The sequence below is a fragment of the Sciurus vulgaris genome, assembly GCF_902686455.1.
Source record: "Sciurus vulgaris genome assembly, chromosome: 3".
NCBI lineage: Eukaryota > Metazoa > Chordata > Mammalia > Rodentia > Sciuridae > Sciurus > Sciurus vulgaris.
In genome coordinates, this window is record NC_136463.1 from 15,973,010 (window position 1) to 15,998,188 (window position 25,179).

The 25,179-nt window shown below is 33.5% G+C and overlaps 1 protein-coding gene across 12 annotated transcripts in view; it reads right to left on the reverse strand.

The window, feature by feature from the left end:
- Nucleotides 1–25,179, reverse strand: part of TANC2 (tetratricopeptide repeat, ankyrin repeat and coiled-coil containing 2) — a 554,326-nt gene that overhangs the window by 452,730 nt on the left and 76,417 nt on the right. For 11 of the 12 annotated variants that reach the window (XM_079134934.1, XM_079134933.1, XM_079134942.1 and 8 more), the window contains one exon: nt 12,833–12,922. In XM_079134934.1, coding sequence (XP_078991060.1) covers nt 12,833–12,899 — 67 coding nt within the window. In that variant the 5' untranslated portion in view covers nt 12,900–12,922. The remainder of the gene's footprint in view (nt 1–12,832; nt 12,923–25,179) is intronic. The other variant, XM_079134936.1, reaches the window with a different exon arrangement.

Consider the following 25,179-nt stretch of genomic DNA (forward strand, 5'->3'; position numbering starts at 1 on the left):
CCTGTTGGTTTAGAAATCTCTCTCCATAGGAGTTTGTTACAATATATAAAACTCATAATTGGCGGTTCATGTGATACAGTAAACATTTTGTCTTTTTGTATTCTTTTAGACATATCCCATATATTCCAATACACTGTGATTTCTAGGCTGTTTTTCTCTTTTCCTACCATTTTTAAATAACACTTCAAATGTTTGTCCAATTTTCCTTTTCTATTGTTTTTTTAATTTTATTTAATAACTGCCCTTTAAATTTTAAAATAAATATTTTCTTAAAAATCTAAAAAAAGAGAAATCTCTCTCCATTATTAATAGACTTAGAGCTCCCTGCAACTAGGAAGTACCACAACATGTACCACAATTTTTTTTCATTTTTTAAAATTTGTTCTTTTTAGATATACATGACAGTAGAGTGTATTTTGATATACTTTACATACACAAAGTATAACTTATTCTAATTAGGATCCCATTCTTGTGGTTGTATATAATGTGGAGGTACACTGGTCATGTAGTCATATATGAAATAGGAAAGTTATGTCCAATTCATTCTACTGTCTTTCCTATTCCCATCCTCCCTCCCTTCCCTTCATTCCCCTTTGTCTAATCCAATGAACTTCAATTCTTTCATAATTCTTGATATATGATAAGCACTAAAAACAACTGTTGTAAAGGAAATTATTAAATCAGATTTGGATTTCCTTTATAGGATTGGATGATAAAGATTTATAAAACATATCCACTATCACAGAAAGTTCTATTGAACAGCACTATTCTAAAGTGTTGCTAAGTTAGCTCAAAAGGAATTACATCCAATTTTTTAAAAAGTAACAAAACGAGACTGGAATAATGTGACTTTTTCCAAAAACCAAAGTCATGTGACAAATATTGATTATAAAACATTTTGTTATAGATCAAGGATACAAAAGACAAGAGCTATCTCTGTTATTAGTAACACTCTTGGTCTGGCAGACACCACTGCCTAAACAGTCTTATAGTAATTATAAATGTTATTTACCACACTCTTTCCTAATCAAAACCATATGCTCCCCCAAAACAAAATCTTTAACAAGCAAAACAGAAGTCCTCACAAATTTTTCAAATTTTATATATATTTCAAGCTAATGCAGACTGTAATATATGAGTATAATTTTGGTTAAAGTGTTTAAACTAGTGCATGATAAGCATTTAACAAACATACTGAATTTAAATAAACTCTAAGAAAAGCTGAACAAAGTATTTTCCAGGTTTAAATCTTCATAAACATAAGTAAAGAATATTTTAGTACTAGACTCATGCAAAGATGATAAAATTATTTTATTGAAATACTGTTTGTTGTTTATACTATTTTATCAATGTTACCTCACTGGTGATATAACCTACTGACTACATGAAATAATTTTACAAAAGATATTTCATAAGTAAAATGAACAATGTTGTTACCAAAAGGCAACTTTGGCATAAGGATTATTTTGAGTTAAAAGCACTTAAAAAATAACAGATGCTAGAGTGGCACTCTGACCTTCCTTTTTATATCTGAAAAGAGGAGATGCAACTCCATTAGAAAGATACCATCACTATACCAGGAAAAAAGTAATATTCTTATCATCAGAGATGAGGAGTTATAGCCAAAGGAAATCTACATAAACAAACCTCATTAAGCTAATCCTTGTCCTCCTACTTACTTCTCCATGAATAACTGCCCTAGCCCAAGCCCCTTTCTCCTGTCAGTCAATAACTGACTATTTTTCATCCAACTTATAATGTGTTCAGATTTAATTGCTTCTCTGGGTTTTTATTTTCCTATGGGGGTGTTATAGTTTGATGTGAGGTATCCCCCAAAACCTCATGTGTGAGACAATGCAAGAAGGTTTAGAGAAGAAATGATTAGGTTGAGAGAGCCTTAGCCTAGTGGATTAATCCCCTGATGGGATTAACTGAGTGGTAACTGAAGGCAGGTAGGGTTTGGCTGGGGGGAGGTGGGTCATTGTGGGGCATGTCAATTTTGTATCTGGCCGAAGGAGTTCCTCTCTGCTTTCTGATCATCATATGAGTCACTTCCTTCTGCCACATTGTTCACCACAATGCTCTGCCTCACCTCTATCCCTGAGATATGGAACTGGCTATCTATGGACTGAGACCTCTGAAACTGTGGGCCCTCCTCTACAATTGTTCTGGTCTGGTCTTTTAGTCACAGCAGTGAAAAAGCTAAATAAGACAGGGGGCTTCCATGTGCATGTAAAAATGTGTATGCTTTTCTCCTATTAATCTGTCTTAATTTAATTCTCAGGAGCCCATAGAAGTAAAGTTTTGCCTTCCATGTATATGCAAAACTTGGATTCCCATTCTAATAGTAAAGAAGATATTTCAGTGCTACTTGTTCCTTCAATTTACTAAAATATTTAAAAATTAACATAAAAGGAAAAAAACAAAATCTGGCTTGTTCATCCTTAGTTTAGAAACATTACTGACTTACTTTCTAAGTAAGGTATTAAAGATCCCTTAGGAACTCCTCTAAAGAACCAAGATTTTTGATGGCAAGATACTTTGTAAACAAATGAAAGAAAATCATGACTTCAGGTCAGATCACTCTAAATCTGGTAAAAAGTAAGTTAGCCTATATATCATTCCTAAAGAAAAGGAGGACAGTAAAATGCCACGTCCCTGATTTCCCCCTTTCTGTTCCAAAAACCTATCCGTGGAGGGCAGTGATTTGAATCACGGTCTGACTTCCGTGGCTGCCTTGCTCTGGGACTGCCTGTGCAAAGGGGCAGGTCAAGATGGCCCAATTGCTATGGTGATGCCAGCCAGAGGAGGCTACATGCAAAGGCACGCAGCTACTATCACCCAGGACCTTGAGTTCAGACACCAACTCTCGGGAATAGAGGATTCAGCATGATAAGATGACCCTAATGTCTCACCAGTCCTGCATCCTTCAGATTGCCTGCTTTCCTGAAGCTTTCCCACAAATAACCTTTTGAAGAAACCTATATAAACAAGCTGAGCTAGCTCTGGGTCAGTCCAACTCTATCAGAGTTTGGCTGCCCACATGGTTCCACCGTTTTCTCTCTCTGTGTATCTGTCTTTTCCTCATCCCCCATTCCTCTGGTATCTCCTAAATGAACAGCCCCAGCTGAGAGCAGAGATGAGAGGGGCTCAGTAACTAGTCAAGTTAAGGAAACAGTGAAAACAAGACTGGGCAGGAAAGTTCAGATACATATTATCTTTAAGGACACTGGCTTTCTCTTATGCACTGGGAAGTAGGGCGAATTAATGTTATCTGCAGAAAGCTACTTTTTTGGATGTATACCAAGACAACTGCTCCTTGGGATTCTGGTCATACAAACAGACTAATGCTGACAATGCCATGGCTTTTGTAGCTTAACATATAAAATGCCTCTCTTCAGTGGGGACAGGCGTGGCACTGAAGACAATGTGAGAAGGACATGTCACTCATTCAGCTGGATAAACTGGACAAAATGCCCTGAGGAGAGAAGGCACTGCATGGCAAAGTGCCTTGAGGGACAGAGGTGCTATCTTTTCAACATACTGCCACAAAACTCATCTTAGAGCAGTTGCTGATCTCTTGCAAATTTTTCCCCATAAATCAGATGTCTCTCGTGCTGTCTCCAGGTACTTTCTTTGACCCTCTTGCCTGGAACAAGTGGGTTGCAGATGTTGACGGTCTATTTTTTCTAGTGAGTCAAATGAATCCAGAATAGAAGTCCTTGAAAATGGGGTGAGGGAAAGTATAAAAACTGTTTTAAAGGTTGAATTTTTTATTTCTGACTTTCTTTAAAGTGAGGCATAAAACTTGTACTGAAGATGATTCCAATCAATAGAAATACATTCTAGAGATCCTAGAAGACAAGAAGTCTATGGTTGTTGTACCATATCAATTTTTTAAAAGATAATTTTTTCTCCTCTTAGTATCTCACCTACTTCTTGGTTCATTATCATTAAATCTGCATTAGTATGGGCTGGGGAGATAGCTCAGTTGGTAGAGTGACAAGCACAAGGCCCTGGGTTCAATCCCTGGCAGGGCAAAAAAAAAAAAAAAAAAAAAATCTGCATCAGTATGAATTTTTACTGCTAAACATTTTTATTAAAATTCTCATACATCAAAGAAAACAGCTCCATAATTATATAATTATATATGAGGAGACCACAAGATGGCGGAGAACACCACAAATTTGCAAAAGCACAAACTTGTGACCTATTTTATTTGAAGTTTTCTAAGAAAACAAAAACCTAGATATATTCATATAAAAAATTTGACAGTATTGAAATAATTTATTATTTTAAATTGGTTCAAGCATTACTCATATCCACATACATGGTATGAAAAATAGAGCATTAAGAATAAATTAAATATTTAATTCCCCTAATCAGAATCTTTTTTTTTTTTTAAGCGACAGGGTCTCACTGAGTTACTTAGTACCTCACTGTTGTTGAGGCTGGCTTTGAACTCATGATCCTCCTGCCTCAGCCTCTCAAGCTGCTAGGATTACAGGCATGTGCCACCACAACAGGCCAGAATCTATTTCTTAAATAGTTTATTGTACTCTCTCAAATTTATGAATATAGGATTATAAATGGCATATCTGATATATGCTTGGATTTTTAAAGTAACCAATTGGCAGCAATAATGCCCAAATTAAACTAAGCTTAAATGGTTTAATCCTCTTAAAAATTTTTGCTGTTTAAAATATGTAAGTTTGAATTAATAATTTTTTTTTTTTTTTTTTTTTTTTTTTTTTTGTGGTGCTGAGGATTGAACCCAGGGCCTTGTGCTTGCAAGGCAAGCACTCTGCCAACTGAGCTATCTCCCCAGCCCTGAATTAATAATTTATTAAAGTAGTTTTATCAAGTTAACTTCAATCAGTATAAGAAATTAACTGTGTTAAATGTCAAACACCTTGTTAAGGATAGCAAGAAACTAGGTAGAAGAATGAAAATTTACTTCCTTTAAATTGGAAAAAATCAGTCACAAAAGGGCTTGTGCTGGCAGCATAAGCCCTACCTAGTTTTCGCTGTCTTCCTTCTTCATCAGCTTGAAGGGAAACAGCAAACCTTTAAAGTATCAAACTATGAAAATAGACAATTGGTGAAAAACTCTTTAGGCCAAAATATTGCACTGCAGTATTGAAAGGGCTTACAACACTAGTAAATCCCAAAGTCCTAAGGAAGCATAACCCTAATGTTGGAATAAGGGTAAATCAGAAAGGAAACCAAAAAAATGGAAATAAACTATAAGGTTAAATGAATTATATTTGAGAATGAAATTGAGTGCAAAGGGAACATTTTATCTCAGGACAGTTATTCATTCTATATGTGATCATCATTTATCTAATAGGGCCTGAAACAAGGCAATGTATCAATTAGCCTATCTCTCTAACCACAAACTTCAGAACAAATTATTTCCTCCTGTTCTTTTCACTTCCCAGCCACTCTAGTAACCAAATTCCATCTATTCTACTTCAAAAGGTGTCTTTCTTATATTCCTGTCTGTATTCCTGATGTTATTTCTTTAGATTTTTTTCATCATCTCTTGATTAGCATCTCCTTCCTATACTTCCTTCTTTCATCCTTCCCTCCCTGTCTTCACCTTTCCTTCCTTCTCTCCCCTCAGATTGGGTCTTGCTAAGTTGCCGAGGGTGGCCTCAAACTTCTAGGCTCAAGCAATTCTCCTGCCTCAGCCTCTGAGGTAGCTGGAACTGCAAGTGTGAACCACCACACCTGGTTGCAATACATTCTATATATTAACGCCAAAGTGATCTTCCCTAAAATGTTATTTATTCATAAAAAATATTACTGAGCACTTGATATATGCCAGACAGGAGCTAAAGTTATAGTAGTGGAAAACAGAATAAAATGCTCATAAAACCTACATTTCAGTAGGAAAGACATAATAGAACAGAAAAACAAGATATAAGATGATAAAAAGTGATAACTGCTATAGATGCAAAATTAAAGGGAGGGAGGAAAATTAAAGGGGGACATAAAGGAGTTAGAATCTTAGATAGGTGGCCTAGAAAGATCTCACAGAGAAAGTGACATCTGAGTAAGGACCCTGATGAAGTAAGGAAGCTAATTAACATTCTAGGCATTAAGGAACAGCAAGCATAAAAGCCCTAAAGCAGAAGGTTAATGTGGCTGAAAATGGGTGAACAAAGAACAAAAGGTAAGCCAGGCATTATGTCACACATGTATCTTCACAGCTACTTAGGAGGCTTAGGCAGGAGGCTCACAAGTTTAAGACCAGTCTGGAAAACTTACCAAGACCCCGTCTCAAAATAAAATTCAAAAGAACTTGGAATGTAATTCAGTGGCAGAGTACTTGCCTCGCATGCACAAGACCCTGGGTTCAATCCCCAATACCTCAAAAATAAAAGATTAAAATTAGAAAATGTAGAGTTATATAAAATGAAGTCAAAGGTGACTGGGAACAGATATTATAGAATCGTGGAAAGACTTGGGCTCCTCCAAATCAACTTACAGTGGTCTCTTATGTGAAGGCTATATTTGGACCCTCACTGCCAAAATTCTTCACTATAGCCTTCACTATTTATCGTTACATTCCTACTTGCGGGCCCCCTCAACCATTTTAACTCCCAAATACTCTACCTCAAGCCAATAAAAATGAAATTAACTAGAAATTACTAGAAATTACTAGAAATGAGGCATTATCAAACTTCATTTCCCCAATTCTAACATTCTTATGTGCCGTTGTAATTGAGAATATCTAACATTTTCAGTATACATTGCAAGAATATAAGGGCAAGAAAAAAGAATGAAACATATTCTATTGCATGAAATTTTAAAGATCATTATCAACTATATCAACATATAGTTAGTAATTAGGAAAACTATGGAGAAATGATAAAGTTAATTAGTTTACACATAAGGCATGGGGTGATTTTCAAATAAAAAATTATATTAGAGACAACATAACCACAAGGTATAACTGAAATATATATTTCACGTCTCCATAAAAAAAGTCAGAGCAAAATTGACAAAAAAATTGTTTTAAAAATAAAATTTATCTCAAACATGCCACAGAAGGTCCTCTTGGCAACTAAGTTCTTTGACATATCCTGAGCAACAAAACTGAACATCTGACTTGCCACTTCAAAGAAAAGACATAACATTCTCAGATCTCAATTAGATCTTAATTCCACTCAACTGAATTAGTGTAAGTATAATACCTGTAAAATGAGAATTCCGTGGTTTCTATTCCTACTAGTTATATACCTTTTTTTTTTTTTTGGTGGTGCTTAGGATTGAACCAAGGCTACACACATGCTAAGCACATACTCCATCACTGAGCTATGCCTTCAGCTGTATAATCTTGAGCAAGACTTTTTGTCTCTCCCTATAAAATGGAGTGGTATGTGCTATACAGATTAAATGAGGTAATATATGAAACTCATTTTTCTTTGTGAAACAAAACACATATAAATGTAAGTTAACTGTTAACTCCACACACACCTCATTGAAGACAAGTTTAACTACATGATCTGTTATATTCTCTCTCAATGAAATACAGATATAGATATATAAATATAACTATCATGGCATTCTTTACCCTTAGGATAGTTAAACTATACTAAGGGAGCATTTCTAGAAAAAACATAAATAATACATGGCATTATATTATTAAGTTTCATATTAGAAATACAGGTAACAAGCACTATAGTAGGATAGGAAAAATAATGAGCACTATGAGCCAAAGTGAAATAAAAACTAGATTTTGATAACTGAGTAGAACTCAAGAATAAGTGGCAAACCAGGTGTGGTAATGCATGCCTGTAATCCCAGCAACTCGGGAGGCTGAGGCAGGAGGATCACAAGTTCAAAGCCAGCCTCAGCAACTTGGCGAGGCCCTCAGCAACTTAATGAGACCCTGTCTCTACATAAAATATAAAAAGGGCTGGGGATGTGGCTCAGTGGTTAAGCACCCCTGGGTTCAATCCCTGACACCCAAATAAATAAATAAATAAAGTGGTGTATTCAAAAAAAAAAAAAAAAAAAAAAAGGAAGAATAAATGGTAAGTTTATTGCAAATAGGGTCAATGTCATGATCAAAGGTGTACAGAAAACATAAAGTATTAAAATGACTGACTTGGATAAAGTAGAAAGTTTCAGAATAACAGTTACCGAGAATAAGGCTAGGGAAGTTGTCAGGTCAGGTATGTCAATCTAAGTGTCTAAGGAAAATTAATATGGCAGCAGGATGGGGGCAAATGCAAGTGAAAGCAGGTCAGAAAAAAGTATGTTTATTCATCAATTCAATAAGTATTTATTGAACTCCTAAGAATTTCCAGACAACATTCTAGATACTGGGAACATCCAGACAGTGAGTTTACAGGGTTTAGAAAAGACAAAAAACAAAATCAAGCAAACAACATAAAATTACTTAAAAAAGTGATATGTAATATAAGGGTAAAAGGCGTGATAAGAGTTTGTGATGGAAAAGGGTGAGAAGAAAGACCATTAGTTTTTTGTTTTGTTTTGTTTTGTTTTTAAAAAAGGAAGGTAGCATTCATACTATCAAGGACTCAGTAAGCTTAGTGAGAGACTCTGAATTTTATTCTAAGACCTACTGAAATCTATTATAGGGTTCTAACATGAGGATTTACAATCTGATTTAGTTTAAGATCACTATGGCCATTTACTAAGTCTAAGTAAGAGGAAGATGGATCTACATAGGCAGATAGTTCAGGGAGATAAAGAGAAATCAGTAAATTTGTAATAACTATGTAAAGTGGCTTGATGAACAAGGGTCATCAAACTTTTTCTGTAATGGACCAGACCAAATATTTTAGTCTCTGTTGTAGCTATAGAACCTTGTTCTTATAGCGTGTAAATAGACATGGTATCAACAATACACAAATGAAAGAATTCGGCTGTGTCCAATAAAACTTTTTTTTTAACAAAAGCAGGTCGTGAACCAGATATTTTAGCCTATAGGCCATGATTTGCCAACCCCTGTATAGAAGGTGAAGGAATCTTAAATTCAAAGTTAGGCCTGATTAGCACAAGACCATTCCTAAATACATGGTAGCAATAATTCAAGAAACTGGAAGCTTGGCTGTAAAGTTGAGTAAAAGTTCCATAATCAGATGGTGCTTAGATACTGAAATCCTGCTAAAGGGAGAGGTCCAACATTCACACAGAACAGACCTCTCTCTAGACATCATCCAATATGGCATCTCATCAAATACAAATGATCAGACTCTGATCACAGCTGCCTCACATAGGAAAATGCTTTCTCCCTCTCTAGGAAAATGTATTATTTACTCCAGCCTCTACAGTTGTTTTTTTTTTTTTTTTTTTTAATACAATGTCTATTAAATAACAGAAAAATATTGAGACATGGAAAAAAAAACAGGAAAATGTTATCGATAATCAAGTAGTAAAGTGATTAACATGCATAAACAATCTAGATATGGGGTTCAGCAAAAACATCAACAATTAAACTAGTATTATTACACATTATGAAAAGTTAAAAATAAAAGGTAAAGATATAAAAATAAATGAAAAAATTTCAACAGAAAAATGGAATTTTTTAAAGAACAAAATTAATATTCTAGAACTACAAAACACTATCTAAAATTAAGAATGCATTGAGTGGTCTTAGAAGCTGTGATGGAACAGAGCAAACCAAACTATCAGTAAACTTCAAGACAGGCCAGTACACATTTAACCAAAAGAAAAAATACTAAAAAACAAATTTAAGAAGAGAAAAGAAAAAGAACATACTTTGAGAGACATGAGGGAAGATAACACCAAATAATCTAACATATAAACTAGAGTCCCACAAAAAGAGGTAAAAGAAGGACAGAAGAAATACTGTAAGAGATTGTGGTTAAGATTTCCCACAGCTGAAGAAAGAAACCAACACACAGACTGAAGAAGTCCACTAAAATCCAAATGAGATAACAGAAAGAATATCATACACCTAAGTATACCATAGTCAAATGGGGGGTGGGGTGCAGATTTTAAGCTGCTAGATGCCAACTATCCACCTCTCCCTCAAAAAGCTTCTACTGCTCCAAGAAAAAACAAGGAGAATTATGGCTGATTTCTCTTCAGAAACAATTAAGTCAATAGAAAACATTTTTGAGTGCTAAAAGAAAAAGAACTGCCAATCTAGTTTTATACCCAAGGAAAATAATCTTCATAAATGGAAGACAAAGACACTTTGCAAAAATAACAGCAAAGTAAAGGTGCCATAAGATTCCTCATTAAAGGAAATTCCAAAGATGTTCTGACACAAAGCAAGGTAATTATATCTCAAAACTGAGGGATGTACCAAAGTTGTCTTTATGAGAAAAAACTTATCAAAATGAATAATAAAGAAAAAATTCAACTATTTGCTTTTAACAGCATAATCATACAGAAATACTAAAAGAAAAGAATGAAACATATCTTGCAAACTCTGATCAAAAGAAAGCTGGAGTAGCTATATTAATATTACACAAGGTCAACTTTCAAATAAAAGGAATTACTAGAAATAGAGGAACATTTCTTAATAGTAAAACAGTCAATTCACTACATAACAATCCTAAATTTTAATGTACCTGATAAGATTGCTTCTAAATATGTAAAGCAAAAACTGTAAGGAACTAGGAGAAATAAGCAAATCCATAATCACAATTTAAGGCTCTTGGGTAGCCTTAAAATTGGAGCTGGTTACCAGGGAAACCAACCATATGATTAGGAGGCTGGAACTTTCAGTTTTACCCTCTACTCTCAAGGCAGGGAAGGGGGATTGGTGGTATTTTATTACAGCTTTCTCGGTAAATAATTTTTAAAAAAATTCGTTGGGTGTAATGGCACACACCTGTAATCCAAGTTACTCAGGAGACTGAAGTGGGAGGATCATGAGTTTGATGACAGTCTGGGCAATTCAGTGAAATCCTGTCTCAAAAAAATATAAAGGGCTGAGTATATAACTTGGCGGTAAATGGATTGCCTAGCATGTGCCAGGCCCTAGGTTCAAACCTCAGTACCAAAAAGTAAGGATATGAAATATTTCAGGGCCATAATTAACAAAATTAACCTATATTGAATCCAATAACCATAGGACCCACATTATTTTCAGACAAATCCATAATGTTCACCAAAATCCACCATATAATGAACTGCATAGCAAATCTCAATAAATACCAAAAGCACAAAATAATACAAAATAGACTCTCAGATAATACTACAATTAAGCTAGAATCCAATAAGTGTGACATAGTAAGAAATATATTTTATTTTATTTCTGCCCCATTTCCTAGCACACAGCTCTAAAACCTTTGGAATTTGCAAAGTGATGAGTGGGTTTTGTTGTTGTTCTTGTTTGTATGCTAACAAAATTGTGACTGGATGCTCTTGGGTAGTCTTAAAATTGGGACTGATTATGAGGAAAACCAACTATGTGATTAGAGGACTGGCACTTTCAGCTTTACCCTCTAACTTTTAGGCAGGGGAGAGGAGTTCAACTTAATCAATCACATCTATATAATGAACACTACATAAAAACCAAAAGGGATGAGGTTCAGAGGGCTTCTGGATTGGTGAAATCAAGCAGGTGCTGGAGGGGTGGTACACCCAAAAAGAGCATGGAAATTCAATGTCTCCCCCAACCCAATACGCTCTACCCACCTCTTCCATCTGATTGCTCTTGTGCTGTATTCTTTTATAATAAACCAGTAATCTTGTAAGCACACTATTTTCCTGAGTTCTGAGAGCTGTTTGAGCAAATGACTGAACTTGAGAAACGTGTCATGGAAACCTTAGATTTGTAGCCAAATGAGACAGAAGTTGTGAGGCAAGCTGGAGACCTACCACTTGGAACCAGCATCTGTTGTAAGGGACAGCTTGTGGGACTAAGCCTGTAACTTATGGAGTCTGTGCTAACTCCAGGTAGATAGCTTTAGAACTTAATTGAATTGTAAAATTCAGTCAGTGTCTGTTAGAGAACTGAACTGAATTTGAATTGTTGTGGAGGAAGAAGTCCACGACTTTGGTGCCCAGAAGTGTTGATGTTAGTAAAGGAAAAAAAAGAGTTTTCTTTTAGTTGGTATGATATACAGAAATTTTTCCATATAATGTAAACAGGAAATCATAAAATGTTTGGAAATTTATGAGTACACTGTAAAATATCAAGGGGTCAGGAAGAAATCACAATGTGAATTACAAACACATTTTGAAATAAATGAGAATAAATATACCATCAATGTAAACTCATAAAGTGTAGAAAAATTGGGGAGGTTTAAAAACATTATAATGAATATAGTAAGTCTACCACCCATTAACAACAAAAAAATTCGAATACATTTCTCTTCAATATTCTCTCCCAAAAGTTTTATTTACTTTAAAAATCTGACATATGCCTTCATTTTTTAAAAACAAAATGGAAACAAAAATACCTTCATAAACTTAATTTTAATAGGTATAAATATACACAACTTATATTTTACTTTCTGTATAAATCTTTGCGGACAGTTCCTATTTTTAGAGTTTCTCTTCCCAAAGAGTGCCGAGGACTGCAATAATTTCACATATTAATTCAAAATATAAATTTAGGTCTAGAAGGGTTTTAATAAACAGATACATAGAAACATTACTCTTTCATATATTAAAAATATTTTTTTCATCACAAACTTTTCCTTTATCTGAGATTGTTTGATAGTCATGTGTTCCTTTTAATAGAGTGTAATTTTTCTCTAAATTAAAGCATTTATTAAACAAATATATATTAAGTTTTACAGCATTAATTCAGATCCCTAAAGAAACGTATTTCTAAATTATCAAACAGAAGCAATGTAACACAGTCACTTACCACTTGACCTGTTTTTGCGACTTGATTTCCCACCAGTAAGAAGCATCTTGAGACTATTCCGAAACATGGTTGTACTGTTCTAGTATGAAACTGTAAAAGAAAACATGGGACAATATGTTCTAAAAGACTTAATTTTCTATTCAAAATATTTGTAAGAATTAATTTTTAAATGCATATATACAATTAAATATGTTTAAATATATAGTACAAAATTGTATCCATATCATGAAAAAACTGACCAAAAAAACTCTACTAAACATTTAAATATGCAGTTCCTTTGAAGTGTACTATGACTGGGAGCAGTGGCACATGCTTATAGTTCCAGTTACTCAGGAGGGTAAAATAGGAAGATCACCTGAGTCCAGGAGTTTGGGGCTGGCCTGGGTAACATACCAAAAACTTCATCTTAAAGTATGATAATATACTATAATACTTTGAGTACACTAGAAATAAAGGTGGATTATCACTGAAGATATACAGAAACAGAAAACATAAATGGGTGGCTACAAATATGATCTTTTACTGGATTCTTCATTTCTGAAACAATTTTCAAACATGTATGTCTCTCCCCACCCCCACCTTTCTCTCTTTCTTCTCTATATATCACTTGCAAATTTTCCACTGACAAGCCAGAATTCCATCTCACAAGACTACAGATGTACATTAATCCTCTCTATGTGTTTCTCCTATGAAAGAAAAATTTTCAACTGCTCTGCATTACCATCTCAAGGATTTTTATCAAAAAGTTGTCTTCCTTTTCTTTCTCATGCAACTTTAACATTTGTCCTTACCGAACTCATATTTCAACATATGCTAGTGTGTCCTGTTCAAAAATAAAGCCCACATCTATATTTTCCATGTTCCAATTACTGCCCCTATATCCTTGCTCTTCTTCACAGCAAAATTTTCCAAAATTTTCTTCATAGCAAAATTTTCAAAAATTTTCCAAAATATCAAAACATGGTATGTCCAGTAGACTGAACAGAGCAAACATGAAGTAGAACATGAGTCAATGGATAATATGCAAGCCAAAGCATATGAAACCTACTGAAAAGTTCTAGCATACATATAATTGATATTTTGAGTGAGAAAATTAGAAAAATATTTGAATAGCAGCAATTAACAAACTAACAGATGACTTTCAACAAAAAATGATGAAAAGCAGAAGACAATGGGACTACGTCTTTAAAATTCTGAAAGAAAATAGGTGCTATCAGAAATATACTCTTGGATAAAGATATCTTTGAAAAATGAAAATGAAGGAAAGATAATTTCAGAGATGCAAAACCAAATAATTACTAACTAAAATGAATACTAGAAGGTGTTCTTCAAACAGAAGTAAATGATACTTTAAAAAAAGCATAAAAATACAAGAGTCATACGTTGGTATATACACATGAACACAATAGTAAAAAAGTTACATAGATAGCTTCATAATTTAAAAACATGTAGACATAAAATAGTAACAACAACCTAAAAGACAGAAGTAGGATAAATGATATTAAAATGTCTAAAATAGCTTTTGTCTAATAATAGCAGAATAATTTCAATTAGATTTCTATAACTCCAAAACTCATGCAATTAAATGTCTGTTAAATGTCTGTTAAAATTAACTGAAGAGAAAAAAAGAATAATTAAAAATATCTGACAACCAAAAAAGGTAAGACATTAAAGAAAAAGTATCATAGTACAAGTGGACAAAATACAAAACAAAGAGTAAGATAAAAATTTGAACTTGAATTACATCCATTATTATGTTAAACATAATAAAAGACCATACGTAGACACAGAGGGACTAAATGTAAAATGATGGAAAAAATATATCATGCAAAGGACGACGACTACAAGGAAGCTGCTGTAGCTAACCAATTCCAGGCAAAACAGACTTAAGATTAAAAAAGCATCACTGAAGTAAAATGATTGTGAGGTAACTGAGTTTGCCTAGTATGCACAAAACCCTGGGTTCCATACCATAATCCTAAATCTGCTCAAAGTAACAAAATTACAACAACAAACTAACAGAGTTTTAAAATACACAAAGTGAAAGTACAGTCAGGCACAGTCGTGCACACCTATAATCTCACCGACTCAGGTTGAGACAGGAGGATTGCAAGTTTAAGGTCAGCTTTGGAAACTTAGCAAGACCCTGTCTCGAAATAAAAAATAAAAAGGTCTGGGAATATAGTTCAGTAGAGCACCCTGGGTTCAACCCCCCAGTACCATAAATAAATAAATAAATAAATAGATAAATAAACAAACAAACAAACAAACAAAGTAAAAGTATACAACACTAAAAAGATGACAGACACATCAATAATCATACACCTTTGTAAACAGCTACAGGATCAAGCTGGGAAAATACAAAATACAGAGGATTTGAACTAAAAAATTATCTATATATGCACATACATATATAAAATTCTCTGCCAAATAAAAACAGAATATACCAACTAAACACAAAATACATACCAAAATGGACCATATTTTGTGTCAAAAAGCAAGTCTCAATAAATTTCAAAGGACTGAAGTCTTTCCTAGTATATTTTCTGACCACAATGCAACAAAGCTAAAAGAGAATATATATATATATATTTTTTTTTAATCTGAAAATCCCCTATGAATTGGTCAGTGATGTACTTCTAAATAATCCATGAGTTGAAAAAAATTAAATAAATCACAATGAAAATTTTAAAATATTTGCAATGAATGATAATGAAAATATAACTTACAGAAATATAGGAAAGAACTAAAGCAGTAATAGTAAAGGAATTTATACCTTAAATGTATGTATTAGAAGTGAGGAACAATACTCAATATCTAAGCTTCTCTCTCAAAAACAAACAGTAAATCAAATTCAAAGAAAGGAAAAGAGAAAAGAGCAGTAATTAATGAAGTAGAAAACAAATGCAAATTAGAAAAGCAATGAAATTGCCAAACCCTTAGCAAGGCTGACTGAGAAAAAAATAAATTACTAATATCAAAAATGAAATGGAAACACCATTTCAGATTCTTAAGGGTCTAAAAAATGGATCCTTATTAACTTTATACCAAATTTAACATTTTATATGAAAAGAACAATTTCTTTGAAAACTACAAGTTGCCATGTGAGTTTGAACAGAAAACCTGGAATAGCTCTACCTCTATTAAAGAAATTGAATTTATCAAACACTCTTCCTACAAAGAAAACTACAGGGTCAGACTGTTTCACTAATGAATTCTATTAAGCTGTCAAGGAACAAATACCAATCTTATAAACATAAGAAAAGGAAAGCAAATCTTCACAAAACATTTTATGAGAGCAATATGGTATTACTCTCCAAACCTAACACATAAGAAAACTGCATACCAAAATATGACTCAGGTACATGGATATCCAAAACTTTTTATTAGATTCTTGGCAGACAATGAAAACTATACAATGTTGCTGAAAAAAACAATAAAGACAACCTAAATAAGTGGAGACACATAATGTTCATGGATTGGAAAGTTCAATACAGTTAAAATTACACATACATATGTGTACTTTTATTATATTTATATATAAGGTATCTGTTTATGTATATATATAATGTTGAATAAAAGAACCCTTACATAAAAGTGAATGCATTGAATTATTTTACTTATAACAAGCTCAAGAATAGATTAATTTACAGTAGGAAAAATTAAAATTATGATTGTCTCTTGGAGGTCAATAAAAGGACTAAGAAAGGGCATGAACAAACTTTCCAGGATGTGTCTTGATGGAATTTGGGATATAAAAGAGTATACATTTGTCAAAACTCAGCAAATTTTTACAACTGATTTATGCATCATATTTTATATAAATTTTACTTCAAAAGAACAAAGCAAGCAAACAGTGAATTCTCCTTAATGGTATTCATGCTTAAATATATAGGGTAAGTATACCCATGTCTGCAATTTACTTCAAAGTGCCTCAAAAAATAAGACAGATTGATAGATGGAGACATACACAGGAAGGCAGCTGTGTTAAAAGTAATTACAGAAAAATTACCACTAGACTCAAAGTAGGCTATATATGTGCTAATGAAAATTATTCACAATTTAAGTGACTGAGTTGTTAATGACTTAGAGGTGCTCCCACCTTCTCCAGAGAAATGCCCTCTGCTGACTGGAATCACCTTGCCCAGGAGTTTCATGTCTTCCTAAACTAACACTGGAAAGGCTCCCAGCCTTTAATTAATAATTATTAATGACTGATTAATAAAGAGGTACAAAAGATCAGTAATCCTTAACTCAAGAAGGAGACAACTTTGTAGTATGATTTATGCTACAAAACTTCACCCATCTCTTATGCTCATTTTTCGTCAAAACTTAAACTTTATATAAATGATATATATGTCTTTCTGCTCATTATCAGTTCCCCCACTAAATATAAGCTCCCAGATGGCATGGAAGTTGCTTGTCTAATTCACTGTTGCATCCCTGTACCTAGAGATAAGGTCTAGTACACAGGAGGTGCTAAAAAATATTTATTGAATTTATCAATTATATTTCTTTTGTATGTTACTGTCCACATCAGATCCCTTTTAGAGAAACCTGGTCTTATATATCTTTCTATTCTCAATGCATAGTTCCTGGGAGGCTCTCAATATAGCTTAAACAAATAAAGGAAATGAACAAAATTTTCAATAATTAGACTATTAATCTAGTGGGGATGGGGATGTGGCTCAGTGATAGAGTGCTAGACCAATGTGTAAAAGGCTCCAGTTCAATACACAGCACAAAAAAAAAAAAAAAATAATAATAATAATAATAATAATATGAATAAAAAGGAAAGGACAAGATGTAAATAAGTTTCAGCGAACCACCCCCCCAAAAAAAAGGTACTGAATCAATTGGAACAATGAGTATTACACAGGGTGAATGAACACTAGGGACAGTCAGGAAAAGGCATGAGAATTCTAGACATGGCTCAAAGTTTCACCTGGAGGAAAATCAAGAAAATTCTATTCAAACTTATCTGACTCAGACCCTAATATTTATATACAATACTTATATTTATGTTGTTAAAAGTTTCAAAAGGACAAAAATATAAAATAACAGATTATTAAAATAAATTATCATTGAAAATTTAATGGCTAGGAGTCAAAAAGGACAGAAAACTCATATAAAAATTTAAAAGATGACACCCTAAAGTTAATAGATATAAAAAATTGTAAAGCATGTAATAAATTAATTACACTAATGATCACATTTTGAAGAAGTACAAATATTTCTTTCTTTGCTGCTCCTAAAACATTTTATTAAAAAGTAACTGAAATGCATAAATGAAATAAAACAAAATCATTCCCAATCATTTCTAATTGTTTCACCTGATTGTGACATTACATTATCTGATGGCTCCTAAGCTTTTATGTTTGTAACACCTGCTCTAAACCACCTAGGAGAAGCACTGACTTATTAATGGTTCACCAAGGGTAGAGACTCAATATCTTATTTCAATGCCTTCTTTAACTATTTTATTAGTGAACAATTTTCATTTTTCACTCCTACATATTTAAAGCCCTTATCTGATCCTGTTGTTCAAAAAAAGAGCCTAATATTCCATAATTACATATTTACATAATTAACGTAATGAAATTAACCATTAAGAACTTTTGCATTATTCTGATAATCAAGTATTTCCTTAAACATTTCCATTCTAGGGAATAGGGATGTATAATTCAGTAGTAAAGCACTTGCACAGCATGCACAAGGCCCTGAGTTCAATCCCTAGTGCTGCAAAAGGGATAGTTTATTAAATCAATAAAAGCTCCCCCAAAGCTGTCCACCTCCTAATCTCCAGAATTTGTGAATGTGTCACCTTATCTGGCAAAGGGACTTTGAAGATGTAATTAAGTTAATGACTTTAGAATAGGGAGATTATTCTGGATTTTATCCAAGTGGGCCCAATGTAACTACGATGTTCCTTAAAAGATAAAGAAGGGCAGCAGACTAGTAAGGAATGATGTGATGACAAAAGCAGACATCAACTGATGGAGTCACAATCAAGGACTTTGGATGATGGCCTCTAGGAGATGAAAAAGGCAAGGAACAGATTCTCTCCCAAAGCCTCCAGAAGGAACACAGCTATGCCAAAACCTTGGTATTAGTTCCTTATAAAACTAACTTCAAACTTCTGGCTTTCAGAATTCTAAGAACTATAAAATATACATTTGTGTTATTTCAAGCCACTAAATGTGTGGCAATTTGTTACGATAGCAATAAGAAACAAATGCAACTATAATAGCCAATATGCATAACATTTTGAACAGCTCCTTCCATAAACATTTCAAAATGCTCCCCTTTAAAAAATAAAAATCCTTTCTCAGTGCCCTCTAGCATAGTTCACCCATTGTCACTGCTCTGTCTTCTATCATCTAAACAATCAAATTTCACTCCAGGTCAAATTCCTAAACAACTCTCCTCTAGTATTTTCTAGCCCAAAAAACAACTGTCATCATCAAGTGGTTCAATCATTCTTTATTTGCTCTCACTAATATAACTTTTCTAACCAAAAAAGTCTGTCTTTCTGATTCCAGGTGTTTTCCACAAATACTTTTCTCTAGATTAGCTAGGTTAGCTCTATCAACTAAAACTACCAAATCTTTAATACCTTATTCTTGTCACTTTGTAACACTATATCAAAGTACTGTTTGATTTGCCCACTAAACATACAAGTGCTCCATGAGGAAGTGGACTATTTGTCACGTTTATTGACATTCTTGGAACTGCACATTACCTGGCACATACTGAGTGCTCAATAAACAATAAATGAATGAAGGGCAAAGCCAAGGGAAAGTCATACATTATATCTGATAATAAACATCAAATATAGATAAGTTTCAACATGAATCAACATGAGGCATATTTTTTTAAAAAATAAAAGGAGCATGCATCCGCTTATTCACTCAGCAAACATCTACATGGTTGCAATCATATACTAGGCACTGTCTTAAGTAGTCATGAGACAGTAATGAACAAAACATTGTTATTTTAGGAGGCTTCAAACCCTTATTTATATAATTATTTTTATTTTTGAGTTTTAGCAAAATAAAGAGATGTATGGAAATCATTCAAACATTCTTTGATTATCTCACCTTTGTCTATCCTACTAACACTTCAAATTTCAATTCAACATCACCTCCCAGGACGCTTCCATGACCATCCCTGCCAAGTTCGTTATACCTCAGTCCTTGATACTGTATCATAATCACTTATTCAACTATCTCCACCACTGGCCTATCAACTCTATGAAGGGAAGAACTAAACTCATCTTTATATCATCATATCTTTTCCCCAACTCAAAAAAGGGACTCAATAAATATTTGCACAATGAAGACATAAACCAATATAGTAATGACTCTATTAAAAGAGAGAATGAGTTGCAATGACAATATCCTTTCCCAATTACCTCTTCCAGGACAATTAACCAACACACACACACACAGAGTACACAAGTTTGAGTTTTATCGTCAAGGTAAACTATTATCAAAAAAATTTAAAGGAGAATGTATAGAGGTACCCTTCCAAGTACATACTGATTTTTGAAACTCATACATGTTCTTTACCAGTGCTAAACTGAGTATCAAAGGATAGCAAGAGTAACTTTTACACTATGCTCTCAGTATACATTAATGGCAGTAGTACCATAATTAGACTCCATACCTAAACCACTAAGAGTAGAGGTCATCTGGTTTCTATAACTATATCTAGAATTCTGAGCCCTGATAATCTTATAACTTGACACACTGCTTCCAAACGGGGATGGAATATTGGTATAAAATGAGATCTATAATCTCATACAGTAGCAAATGGGAAAAAATGAACTCCAGACTCTACTGATAAGGGAATCTCAAAGGCAGAGTTCCCTATTCCAGGAATGGCAGAAGTTATCACTAACTGAGTATTGTATAAGGTCCATACCTATAGTGCTCCACTGAACACTATTTCAGAAGTACTGCCCAATGATGTAGAGGGATACTTGCCAGCTTATATGGTACAACCAAATTATAGTTAGAACTGGTAGGGAAAGAAAGGGAGGGAAGCCATCCCTGCATACCAACACTGACACCACTAAACATAGGTTATTCAATAATGCACCAAGTGGGATCAGAGAATAACCTCACTCACTGTCCATGCTTAACACAACACATATCACCATCTCATGGGAGGGATACACAGTGCCTTAAGATAGGGACCTTAGCTGCTTCGCAAAGAAAAGTTAGACACTTCCCACTGCCACACTCGAAAATAATGAGCTCCCTTCCACCGACCTGAATATGGAATAGACTGTGCCTGTGATAGCTCAGGAACAAAAATATAAGGAAGATTATCAGTATTTCAGAAGTACGGGTAAGGAGTATCAACAGATTGTAGTGGGAAGGGAAGGGGAAATTTTTTAGTTCAGCAGGAATGGTAACACTTCCTCTGGACCAGAAAATCCATCCAAAATTCTGATCATCATGCACTGGGGTTACCCAGAAAAGACAACTCCTAGGTAGTATGATAATAGCACACAGTGTCAGTGGGACATACTGGCACACAATACTAACTAAAGTGGGAAGCAGAAGTACTCACTTTTACAAGGCGTAACAGAGTTCAACTCAAAGAGCATAGCAAGACTGAATCTTCTTGCACACACCTGCCCATCTATCACTACTGCTTCAGTCATTTAATGGTCTTTGGTTTACTCAATTTTTCTATATCTTGAGCCAAATATTACAAAATATTTTCAAGTCATTTATTTCATGTAAGTATTAAAATGAGCTTAGGAAACACCAGCAAGACAACAATAGTGTCTAATTACAGACATAGCCTATTTTCTTATGGTTCTGACTATAAGACATTCTAGAAAAGGCAAACTAGGAAGACAGTAAGAGGATAAATGGTTGCCCAGGCCTAGCCAGAGCACTGAGGACTTGAAGGGCATCAAACTCTGTAAGTTACAGAGTCATTATACATCTGTCAAAGTCCACAGAAAGTACAATGCCAGGAGCAGAACCTAGTGTAAACTATGGACTTTGAGTAATAATGATGTGTATGTAGGTTCATCTATTTTAACAAATGTACCACTGTAGTGCAGGATATTGATAGTGGGGAGACTGCACATGTATAGGCAGGGAATATATGGGAAATCTTTGTACTTCCCTCTAGAGTATGCAGTGAACCTAAAACTGCTCTAAAGTTTATTAATTATTAGGGGAAGAAAGGAAGGAAGGAAACGGGGAAAGAAGTAGAGGAAGAAGAGAGGGAGGAAAAAATGAGAGTCCATTAGTAGAGAAGTAATTTTTGGCACATGAGATACTATAAACTATAGAATACAATGCATGATTTAAAACATCTATTTTTTTCTAACATCTATTTTTTTCTAAGAGGAAAAACTCTCCAAGTTTTATCCTTAAGTGAAAGAAACAAGTCACAGAGCAATATGTTCAGCATGGTCTTATTATTATAATAATAAGACTGTGTTTATTGATCTGTATATATTTAGAACTGTGGAGTAAAACTTAGGAGAGTATACAAACCTTTACATGGTTCCCACAGGCAAATGCAGGACTGAAAGGAGATATAGATCAACTTTTAATTAAATATATACTTCACTTTTGTAATTGTAAAAAATTTCATTTTAAGTATTTATATTTGAATAAACTTTTTATTTAAATAAAAAAATATAGTGTGACACACACTCTATTCACAATGTCTGTCTAGTTCTGAAAATTGTTACCCCTAAAGTATTTATTCACTGTTGAAGTCAATATAAATTTTTAATTATTTATTATGGTACTATAAATTTTCTATGAATTCCCACAAAACAGAGAATATCTGAGAGAACGGAGATTGAATTCTCTCTCAACAAATCTTTGCCTTTCAAGCTGACTCCTTCCTCAAAGAGCTATCCCACCAACTTAAAATGTTTAGTGCATACCCACTGACACATAAACTAAAAACATCCAAAATCACATTAAAAGCTTAAAAATATAAATTCTTAACCTAAAATTTTAGATTCAACTAATGAAATATTTTAACATTACACTACTCTTTTACCACCAGTTCAATAAAAGGTCAGATGAAAAGAGAATTTACAGAACTACCACAAGTACTTCCTGCACCATTTGCTTTCCCATGGTTTCTTCAAGCAATGTAAAGAACAGGTTTGGAATGCCTCCTCTGAAGTTAAAATTAAACTTTCATTTTAGAGGAGTAAGTCCAGGCACTAGGAATCCTTATAAATAACAATTTAAAAAAAAATACACACAAACACAGAAATGTATTTTAATGACATATCAGCTAAAATTCTTTATGAATTACGCTTTTAGGGTTAGCAATACTTTTCTACTTCTAAGATACATGACATACAGATAGCAATACTGCTTTAAATCCTTTTCTAATATTTACTTATAAATAAATAAAACATCTTATGCTCTTCTATTAATTTGGTGTTCATTAAGAATAACCTAAGTAGAAAGCCTTAGGCAGGTACTACAGGAATTTTTTAAAGGTTAATAAGCAGTTCCTGCCTAAAAAGAACATTTACTCTGGTAATAAAAGAAGTGAACCCAAATATAATTCACAATAGAAATGGCTTGATATCATAAGAGAAATACAAAATGTAATAGGAGTTTACAAGAGGGAGAGATTACTTACAGATTTGGGTAAACAAACATGTACGTGTCTATTATATGTGTTTGCATAAGAAAAATAATTTCTCATACAATCCTGGAAATGAAGTTCAACAGAAGTTCACATAAAAATCTTGAAGGAAAGCACAACACTAATCGTGCTTCCTTCTACCTCTAATGTTGAGTCCCTAGGCATGCTGAATAACTAGACCTGGTGCAAGTTTTGTTTTCTAAAAGAAATTTCAAAGCTGTAGTTAAGTGTTAGTTTTGTAAATCATATTCAGTTAGAATCACTTTATTGTTTTTCCCTATATCTGTAGCCCTAATCATATACCACTGAATTTTCCCCCTTCCTTGTTTTCTTTCAAATTCCTGATTTGCCAGTTTTTGGCTACAAACCAAAGCAACTGTTGCTATGCCTAATATGTAATCTCACAGTATATCACTATATTTAAACTTCAACTTCATAAATCATTCTTACCTGAATACCACTACTACTTCCAACACACAATTGGAGAAAACCTCACTATAGTTTGAGTAAAGCTTAAGTGCTGAAGAAAAGTAATTAGAATAAGAAAGTAGGTCCAGTCTAACATATCCTGAAAACAGAGTAATCTGGCTTCCCAAATATTTCTTATTTTGCAAGAAAAAAATACTACTCTAAGCAAAAATACCGTAAGTGTATCAAAAAGACGTAGTTAGTAGAGGCTTACTTTTAAACACTAATAAACTAGTCTAAAAGAGCATCACATTTAATTTAAATATTTTGAATATTATTTATGTAAAATATTTACTTAAACCAGGCTACTAAAAGTACAAAATAAAGAGAAAGTGTAACGAAATGAAAGAGTAAGGGCTTTGGACATAGATTAACTTTTTTTCATATCCCTGCTTCTACCAATAACTAGCTGTCTGACTGTATGATTACTTAGCCCTTCTGATCCTTCTCTTCAATGAACGTAACATCTAATCTGCCAGACTACTTTAAGGATCAGAGATGTATGATTGCCTACCACCTATCAACTGCCAGCTATCTATCCCAAATTCCCACTCTCTTCCTTGTTAACAGAATACTAATTTTAGAAGAGGTACTAATATGCCTAAAATTATCAACTTTCCAGTCTTTTACATCCCATCATTGCCACATGACCCAGTTATAACCAATGTGATGAAAACATAAGTCTTGTGGAAAAAGTTTTAATGAAAACTATTACTTTGCTGATAAATAGGTAAAATATCTGGCAAGGTAACAGATATTTTGAAATTATATGGTAAAAGTCCCCTTAAGGATAGCAGAGCCCATGTCCCCCATGTCACTGTAGAACCTCTATAAACTCTGGACTACCTATAACCAGATTTCCTGTTACCTGAAGAAAAATAAAAATCCTATGGCTAAGCCAATATACTTGAGCTGAACAAAATCCTGAGTATGTAAAAAGACTTACAAAAAGAATCCAACAACCAGATCAATAAGAGAAGTATTCCACCAAAGTTCTCATTAAAAGAATGTGTTAAATTATTTATCCGTAGCTTTAAATTATCACTAAAGCAATGAGATGGAGGGATTTCAACTAACACAAAATCCAATTATTAAAAAAAAAGGTATTACAAACAACATTACCCTATGTAAATTTATGATTACACAAATGGTATACCTTTATGCCATGTACAAACAGAGAAACAACATGTATCCCATTTGTTTACAATAAAAAAAAGGTATTATAT